Raw genomic sequence first — 10,219 nt, 5'->3', positions numbered from 1 at the left:
ACTTATTGATTTACTGACAAACATTGCAGCTGTAGAAATCCTATAATGAGCGAGAACAAGTTTTAAACATTTGTACCGAAGACTTACTAATTAACTCAGTGAGATTGAGCGTCGTCTTTTTTGTCAGAAATGGTGAGTCACATGAGAATTCTTGTTGCAAAGAATTGCCTGGCCCCGACCATTGCTGCGCAGCAGCTATGATAATAATTATTAGCACTTTTTAGCAAAATGTAATTATTTTTAAACCCATTATTAATTCAAAACTAATGTCATGATTAAACTTTATCATCAAGTGTCCACTAATTTGTACATTTTCAAATAATATTGCGGTTGGACGAATTCAAAATTGACATTTAGATTAAACAAGTAAATAGGCCCCACAATGGAGCATCATATTCAAACAAACATTAATGTTTTGCACCGACTGATTGAATATAGACTACAGCATCTCTCAAATAAAGACATTACAGCTCATAAATGCTCCACATTAGTCATGTTTGAGACGACAAAAATGAACAGAGAACAAACACTGCCACCCGCAGCTTTCCCCTGACAACATTTTAGTCCCGTCACAATACACCAGAGTGCACTGTGAGACAGGACACAGCAGTCCCAGACATGTGCAAGCATGTTTAGGACACAAATACGACTGCATCTGTATTGTTCTCCACAAATACATCGAGGGAAGAGCAGCAACCAGCACACGTACATTAGTTGTGTGTTTTACATGTTACCAATACTGAGCACAGAGAGCTTACAAAGGCATATGGCTAACAGTCTTTGATTAGTATCACAGTTATATCAGTAAAATACAGATGGCCTCTGGGTTTTTTTTTGTTTTTTTTTCACTTTTTGCCACATTTGACAAGTCACTTTTGGTCCACGGTGAATATCACTTTGTTAATTAACAAGGGCACAGAGAGTGTACGTTCCATTATTTCCAGGAATGTGGAATGTGCATTGTTTCCTGAATCTGTCCTTTAGAATTTTGTGGCGAGCAATTTTGTGGTGAAACAGAGCTTGTAATACAGTCCACATGGATTTCCATTTGAAAAGCAAAATACAAAAAAATGCAGTAAGAAAACCATACATGGAACATTTCATGTCCACTAAAGGGATCAATCTGTCAGGCACCACTTGTTAGTCCATGTTTGAAAGAACCAGTAGAGAGAAACAGGGCAGGCAGGAAGGAGCTGATCCAGAAGGCTTTTTCCATCTCACTTCTTTCCTTTGGCCCGACAGGAAGACCAGAATCACAGCAGCTCTACAGGGAAAAACCATTTCCAAAGGTCAGTGGAGATTCCTTGAAACAGGAACATTTTCCTAACGATTATCAGTGAGTGTTTTTCAAAAGTCCTTCATGTTTAATTTAGCACTAGGATCAAATCAATGCACCTAAATAGGAGGCCATCTGATTGGAGTCATTGGAGGTTTTAGGAAGTCGGCACAGGAACAGATTTAACCATAAGAACAGAAAAATATATACCGGTAATAATAATAATAATAATAATAATAATAATAATAATAGAGATTATTATAACCACACAGTTTATCATGACTAAAGAACGAGAAAAGCTATGACATAACTTTCTATACGACAGAAACAGAGGAAAAACAAGCCTGAATCAAAGGGTAATTTGCTTTTTTATCATCTGCTGTACACACTGCCGTGGAATTATAAAACCTATGTATTGCCCATGGGAGTAGTGAAAGTGTGGCCTTACATTTATTTCTGCTGTATGAGTTGTTTGAAAAAGGTGCACATGGCAAAAACAGTTTTGAGGAAATAAAATGCAATGAAATAAATAATAACAATAATAATACAAATACAAATAATTCCCCCCCTTCTACCTTTCTGTTAATAAATGTGCCTGTGTGGCATTTTGTATCAGCAATTTTAACCCCGAATTGTCTTTCTGGTAAGACTTTATTTCAATTAATGGATGGGAGACATTGAGAATTCCAGGTGCCACAGTGGGGGACAGTCACTCCAGTGGTATCTGTCATAGTGTCCTTGGGCAAGATACTTCACCCACATTGCCTAGTATGAATGTAGTGTGTGAGTGAGTGTTGATGGTGGTCGGAAGGGCCGATGGCACACTATGGCAGCCTCACTTTCATAAGTCTGCCCCAGGGCAGCTGTGGCTACAATAGTAGCTTACCACCACTAAGAGTGGAGTGAAAGAATAATGCCTTAATTCTGTAAAGCACTTTGAGTGTCCATGATAAAGCGCTGGATAAAATCCAATGCATTATTATTATTATTTGAGAAAAACTATCGAGATATTTTCAACATTAATGTGCCCTAGTTTGCACATCCATGTATGAATGACACATAAAGTATGTAAGTACAGACACTGAAAATATCCAATAAATAAGTGACATTTATATCAGTCCATCTTCCCCTAAATTTTCTTGATTTTGTGACCATTTTTTAATTTAATTTATGGATATTTTGTCGAATAATTTGAGGTTAATTGCCGGATTTTGGAAAAGTTGGGAGTCCTTTACACAATTTGAGATGAAAAATGACTGCCATCATGTGGTCTAAGCATGGGAACTATGAGCTCTGCAAATAATTTGTTGAGTTTCATTGAATTTGTGCATTTGGAAGGGTTGAGATATCTATAATTGTTGGTAATTTACGCAACGATTCATGTTTTCACTGTCAATTTTGCTTTCTACCACAGGCCGAATTAGATTAACACTAAATCAGGTGTGTCAAAGACATTCTAGTTAGGGGGCCACATACAGACCAGTTTGATCTGAATTGGGCCACAGATTTTAGGCAGGAAAGAGAGCCTTTTCAACTTTAATGTGACCTAGTACAATACAAATAAAATACTAATAAAGTATATTGGAGAAAGACAATATTTAAGCATTAAGTGACCTTAAACTTAAAATAACTTACATTTTCTTGATATTACAATAATTGTTATTTTAATTTAGTAGAATAATTTGAGGAAATTTGTTGGATTTTTGATTTTTTTTTTTTTTTCATCAATGTGAGATCAAAAAATGACTGCCATCATGTGATAGAAATGTGTAGAAATTTGTATCCATGTGTATTTGGAGGGACTGCAATATCTACCACTGAATTATTTTGTAATTTACACAATGATACATGTTTCTTCTGTCATTTTTACTTCCTCCTACAGGCTGAATTAGATGCTCAAAGGGGCCGAATTTGACCCTGGCACCTTGAGTTTGACACATGGTGCACAGTGAACCAGATAGACGGAGGAAGAGGAGAGGCAGAAACTTGGTAGTACTAATTTGCATTATCGAGCTTTGAGTGAAGCGTTGAGTGTTCACAAAAAAAAGTCTGTCTTCTGTTAAATCTAGAAGAGCTGGGTTGATGATCCATTTATTATATGTTACACTAGAAATGAACCAATTTACGCCCCTGGATTAATGAGGAAATAATATCTGCAGGGTTTGTATATTGTGTTTCAACTCAAAACTAAAGAGAGACGTTTATCCATCAGTACCAAGGTCATTGCTAGATCTAACTCCACCTTGATAAATTAACAATGTGTTTCATCCGCATTGACATTTGCAACATGTTGAGATTGAACACAATGTGAGAAACGAGGAGGTCACATGTCTGATTACAGTTTTCCAAGAAGAAATATGAAGCTAATATCAGGGGCGGTATTGAGGAGGTATTGGAAAATCAATGAAGAGGTCGTTGTGTAAAATGTCAGTGTTTGACCTTTGGGACCACCATTAAAGGAGAGTGGGTTCATTATGATCCAGCCCTTACTCGTAAAATATATTGTATAAAACATTGCATTACGAGGGATGGCCGATATATCGAGATTAAAAATATATTGACGTTTCTATTTTGGCTATATAAAAAAATACAATATGAACTATATGAATATATAAATTTTCATAGCTTATTTTGTATCAAAATACCTGTTTTAGGAGTCACTGCTTTCTCTATTTTTAATAACAGCATGAAAAGCACAGTTAGATGGATTGCTGATTGTAACAATACATAACTCACTAGGGATGTAACGATTCACTCAACTCCCGATACGATTCGATTCACGATACTGGGTTCACGATACGATTCTCTCACGATTTCTTTTACAAGATGGAACTCTACACAAATGACTGAAAAATATTCCTAGAAAATACTGTACTATTTTCCTTTTATTTTTCATTGTCAAAAGAATCCCTTGATAAACTATTCAAAACAATGCAATTTAACTAAAAATACATCTTGAATTGAATAAATAAAGGAATAATACAAATGAAGAAGAAGCCTATTAATTTAAATTCTGGTTCTATAGTAAACAATGCAAAACTGCATAATAGTTCTTTTTCTTTTTAAAAGTGAAACTGAAAATGTATTTTGCGCCTTAACAATTGGACTTAAAAAAAAAAAAAACAGTCATTGAACTGATTTACTTCAGATATTTGTTTGAACCAGCAGAGGGCGCTGGAAACCCAGTGGTTGGTTGGCATGCAGATTCTTGCAGTGAAGAAGAGAAGCTATGCTAGCAGACAGAGCTATTAGAAAAACGTGACTTTTACAGATATTCAGGTCATATTACAGATAATCTTTCGGTGCTAAAAGGGTAAGGAATCATTTATGAACATGTTTAAGAGTAGAAGGCGGCCAGAAAGAAAGTAGTAGCAGATTCTGCCCGCCGCGTACACTGCTGGACAAGAGAAGGGATAAATATATAGTGCCCTCTGCTGTTTAAAAAAAGTACTGCGATTCAAATTTTAAAGTATCGATGTCAACCGTGATACCTATGAATCGATTTTTAACTGCCTTACGATTAATCGTTACATCCCTATAACTCACTCACACGTGCTGTCCCGTAGTGGAGAAAAAGACTTAAACGGAACATATTGTGCAGCTGTTTGTTAATAAATGTGCCTGTGTGGCATTTTGTATCAGCAATTTTAACCCCGAATTGTCTTTTTGGTAAGACTTTATTTCAATTAATGGATGGGAGACATTGAGAATTCCAGGTGCCACAGTGGGGGACAGTCACTCCAGTGGGATCTGTCATAGTGTCCTTGGGCAAGACACTTCACCCACATTGCCTAGTATGAATGTAGTGTGTGAGTGAGTGTTGGTGGTGGTCGGAAGGGCCGAGGGCGCACTATGGCAGCCTCACTTTCATAAGTCTGCCCCAGGGCAGCTGTGGCTACAATAGTAGCTTACCACCACTAAGAGTGGAGTGAAATAATAATGCCTTAATTCTCTAAAGCACTTTGAGTGTCTATGATAAAGCGCTGTATAAAATCCAATGCATTATTATTATTATTTGAGAAAAAGTATTGAGATATGAGTGTTGGTCTATATTGTCCAGCTCTATGCATTGCTATAAACAAAACACACATGCAGACCAAAAAAAAAAAAGGTTGACAGTCTTTTTTGTTTGTCCTTTGAAACACATCTGTGCTTCAGACAAACTACAGTCAAAGTTAAAGGTCCTCATAAATCTGCACATCAGCCATTAAATGTGCATCTGCCACCTGAATAGTGGCCACCAGGGGGCAACACGGGGACTATAGCTTGGTTGAGATGCAGTTGGCATCCAAAGTCACCTGAAGGTGAAAGGCAACCTGTGCAAGCTGCACAAATTCTGACGCGCATGTAGAACCGATGCCAGCTTTACTAGAACATTGATCTGCAAACTAAATATACTTTGATGAGAAATTATTTCAAAATATATGTAAATGCTGTTTGTCTTTATACATTGAGAAGAGAAAGTGTTTTTTTTTTTTTTTGTTTGTTTTGTTTTGTTTCACTTTTACCTAAATGTTTGATATATAAGCATCTTGAATGTTGCACAACACATTTTATCCCACCAGAAATGACATGCTTCAATAATGACGTCTACAGTTAACAATAAAACAGTCATAAATAATACAGAAGACAAAGGAGCGCGTGACATTGTTCAGAACTTACCAGTTTGGTTAGTGGTAGCGCTGCGGCCTCTGTTGGGTATCCATGATACTGCATCCATCAAAGCACTCCCAGTTCATTCATAATTCCTCTCGTGCTGCTCAGTGACTCATTCTCCATTCACAGGGTAGTTTAACAACACATCAACAGGCTTAAATCTCTTCGTTTTCAAGGTCACAGGGTACGATTTGTCAACGAGTTGCTTGTTTTTCTTTGTATTTTACGCACGCACCGCTCGATGGTTTCATTAGATAATTGGACATATGCTATTCCGATACGGATCTCTAATAATGCTTCCCAATCCATCCGGGAGGTTACTGTGGAAACAAGGGTGCCATGGCAACGATGGCTGGGGGTTACTGAGGAAACGACCGTCGTCATGGAGACTACATCACAGCCAGCTATATTTGAGGCATCCAGCATCTTTGATCGCTTACAAGCGTTTCTGTTTCTCAACTTTCACTTACAGATCACGAGACACTGTTTACATGGCACCTTATGAACTGCATACTGAACTGTACCAGGGGTCTTTTTTTTTCTTTTTTTTTTTTAATTTTTTTTTTTAAAAGGCAGTAATATTTGGACTAGACTTTTTAACGCACGATAAAGGCATAGCACAAAACGGTCTAATATAGGCTATATATGCGGAACTGTGTTTTCCAGACATCACATGATGTGTTTGAACCACACACACACATTTAAAAATGATTCGGATTATTATACACAGGCTACAATCACGACTCATGACGTTAATGTTAATACAATATATGTGTCTCCCTTGTTTCTACTCATCTCTCAGTCGTAAAGCTTATGTATGTCGACCTGCTGTGATCCTATACTTGTTATTGCACAATGCACAGCAGGTCTTTTATTTTATTTTTATTTTTATTTATTTTTTATCTGAATGGCTTCTCTAGAGCCAGAGTTGTATGAAAAACATGGCACTGAAATGATCAAGAAAAAAAATCCTGACATTTTTTGATGGATCGCAAAGAGACATCACTGAACAGGCAGGATTTGCGCTTTCTTTCTTTCTTTCTTTCTTTCTTTCTTTCTTTCTTTCTTTCTTTCTTTGTTTTTGTCCTCTTCTGATCCACGCTGTGCATTGCGCGCCACGACAGAGACCAGCTGCGTGCGTGGCGACACGTGCGAGCCATCCTGCTTCCAGGACTCCAACGTGTTTTGATCTGCTACACGTCAGTGAAGATCTTTTTGTGGATGTTCACACAGTTCTGGGAGTTATTCTGGGGACTGCTGGGGAAGTTGGGATGCTGTTTGAACGCGCTGTCCTCTATCACCATGTACTCGCTCTTGCTGAGGGAGGACGTGGAGGAGGAGCGCGTCTTTTTCAGCTCCTCCGCGTCCGACAGAGGTTGACAGCTGCCCACGTGTAGGTAGTGAGCCTGCTCCTCTCCATCGGTCTCTCTGTGGTAGAAGTAATTGAAGTTGGACACGATCACGGGCACAGGCAGGGCGATCGTCAGCACGCCCGCGATTGCGCACAGGGATCCCACGATTTTCCCTCCTATCGTGACGGGGTGCATGTCCCCGTAGCCCACTGTAGTCATGGTGACCACAGCCCACCAGAACGCGTCCGGGATGCTGCTAAAGCCCGAATCTGGGTCGTCCGCCTCCGCGAAGTAAACAGCGCTGGAGAAGAGGATGACCCCGATGAACAGAAAGAAGATGAGCAAGCCCAGCTCACGCATGCTGGCCTTCAGAGTCTGTCCCAGAATTTGAAGCCCCTTGGAGTGACGCGACAGCTTGAAAATGCGAAACACGCGCACGAGCCTGATGACGCGCAGGATGGCCAACGACATGGCCTGCTGTCCGTTCCCCTGTCTCTCCGCCAGCTCTGTCCCCAGGGTGATGAAGTAAGGAATGATGGCCACGATGTCAATGATATTCATGATGTTCTTGGAGAACGTGGCTTTACTCGGGCACGCGAAGAAGCGCACCAGCAGTTCGAAGGAGAACCAGATGATACACAGAGTTTCCACGACAAAGAACGGATCTGAGAACGGGCTGATGAAATAAGGAAGGGTGCCATTTATCACAGGTGCGATGATGATCGGATCCCGGTTGTCGTCCCTGAACTCCGGCAGTGTCTCTAAGCAGAAGATGACGATGGAGATGAGAATGACCAGGACAGACACTATTGCTATTCCTCGTGCAGGTCCAGAGCTCTCAGGGTATTCAAACAGCAGCCACACCTGCCTTTGGAACTCATTCTCTGGCAGTGGCCGCTCCTCCTCCTTTATGAAGCCTTCATCCTCTCTGAACTTCTCCATAGCCTCCTCACCCAGCTCATAGAAGCGGATCTCCTCCGAGAAAATGTCAATGGGAACGTTAACAGGTCTTCTGATGCGCCCTCCGGACTGATAGTAATAGAGGATGGCATCAAAGCTGGGTCGATTCCGATCAAAAAAGTATTCATTCCTGAGAGGATCAAAGTACCTCATCCTCTTCTTGGGGTCCCCCAGGAGCGTCTCAGGAAACTGGGACAGAGTCTTAAGCTGTGTCTCAAACCGTAGCCCTGAGATGTTGATCACCACGCGCTCGCAGCATTCGTGGTCCGGTTCGTATCGGTCCAAAGAGTGGTGGCCCGGGAGAGCCGCGGACTCCTCCAGCATGTTGTCACACGCCACCACGGTCATGACGTCGGTGTCGGGTTCCGTGTATCCGTGGTTCACAAGGTTATCGCCCCGGGTTTTGGTAACGCTCGGTGGGAGTGATTGCAGTAGGCTGAGGTGGTCGTCCATGCGCGGCTGAGGACGCACACCGACCGGGGTCAAGGACGCCCTCCCCGGTCAACCACAGCCGCCGTCGCCGCCGCGTCTCCACCACGTCTCTCCCTCCTTGGCTTCACTTTAACTCCTTACTGTTGCTGCTCCCGCCCACGGGAGGACATTGGGTTTATAAACATCCCTTCCACCCGCCCACAGCACACTAGAGCTGGGTACCATTTACTGTCCTCCACCAATCGCAGGACAGACATCCAGAGGAAGCAACAGACGGGCGTCATTCAACACGTTCCGTCGTCTGGGGCGTGCCCGCCTCTTTCTGCCTCTCTCCCAGTCTTATCACACACGCACACACACGCACACATTCTTCTCATCCAACCCATCCTCGTTTTAAACAAGGTCTAAAGACGCACCATCATTACGCGTCACCTCGGTGCTCGTTTACTTTGACAGATTTGGAAATAAAACGATAAGATAGTCATATTGTGTCCACAGCAACAGATTCTTCAAAACAAAACAAAACAAAACAAAAAAAAAACGAACAAATGACAAACACAAAGATAGTTAAGATGTAGCTCACAAACTGAAACATCATCAACACAATTAGTTAATTTAATTTCATTTTTATTTGACAGGGACCACGTACAGGAGCATTAATCAGCATATGAAAATATGTTTTGTACCAGACTTTAGCTCTTGGAGCTCATTTCCATCTGCAGTCCCCAAGACAGACAATTACAAAACATTGTACAAAAACCATAAAACAATAAAGTTCATAATATTTACTTATCTCACGCTTCTTGATAAATATGTTTGTTTTTCTTGCAATGACGAGATCAATTAATTGTATTTATCCTTGTGACCACATACTACCAGGACAACTTTACATCTTTCCTTTTAAAGCTCCAATATGTACTGTTTTTTTTTTTTTTTTTGCTTTATTTGGTCAAAAATCCATAATAATAACCTTTGAGAATAATAAAGTTTTGATAAAGTCTAGCTTACCTTTTCTTGAGTGCGTATGACAGTAACACTTACGCAATATAATAAATGGATTCATCTATTTCTTGCAGAAAAAAACCCCCCAAAAAATCATTAAGCCATAATGACAAATGCAGACATGGTTAAAAAATAAAACAAAACAAAGGAAAATGGAATTACAGTCAACAGGGAATTTTATGGGAGGATAAATGAAAACTTTATTAAAAAATATTTTTCCCCCCACTGATATTGAAAAAGAGTCGAGTGCTGTAGAAACATGATTTAAAATAAATATGGCACATTTTCCATAACTGAAGTTTATTTTCCAGTGCGACACCATTCTATTTAGGAACTATTATTATATCAGTGGGTTGGAAACAAAGTGTGAATGGCTGCTCCTCCTGCGAGGTTATCCTGAAGTGTGATGCTAACACACTGTGAACTGATCTCCTTCAGGAACCCGTTGGTGATGAGCATCCCTTATAAACTCAAGCCCTGTGCCTTCCTGTGTGTGAGAATTGATCATGATCCATGTGAGGAGTTACAGGTGTAATAGTGC

The 10,219-nt window shown here is 40.3% G+C and overlaps 1 protein-coding gene across 1 annotated transcript; it reads right to left on the bottom strand.

Annotated features, from left to right (window-relative positions):
• Nucleotides 1-476: 476 nt before the first annotated feature.
• LOC114467046 (potassium voltage-gated channel subfamily A member 3) lies at nt 477-9,035 on the bottom strand. The gene is made up of 2 exons (XM_028453023.1): nt 5,939-9,035; nt 477-1,264 (listed from the first exon to the last, which is right to left on the bottom strand). The coding sequence occupies exon 1, from the start codon at nt 8,695-8,697 to the stop codon at nt 7,126-7,128; it is 1,572 nt and encodes a 523-aa protein (XP_028308824.1). The 5' UTR covers nt 8,698-9,035; the 3' UTR covers nt 477-1,264; nt 5,939-7,125.
• Between the last annotated feature and the right edge of the window lie 1,184 nt (nt 9,036-10,219).

This window comes from Gouania willdenowi, chromosome 7 (assembly GCF_900634775.1).
Source record: "Gouania willdenowi chromosome 7, fGouWil2.1, whole genome shotgun sequence".
Lineage (NCBI taxonomy): Eukaryota > Metazoa > Chordata > Actinopteri > Blenniiformes > Gobiesocidae > Gouania > Gouania willdenowi.
The sequence above is the reverse complement of the archived record's forward strand: the minus strand, read 5'-3'. Positions and strand labels throughout refer to the sequence as shown.

Bases quoted from the DNA above. Each gene is read 5' to 3' on its own strand.
- LOC114467046 (XM_028453023.1), bottom strand. From the start codon at position 8,697: ATGGACGACCACCTCAGCCTACTGCAATCACTCCCACCGAGCGTTACC.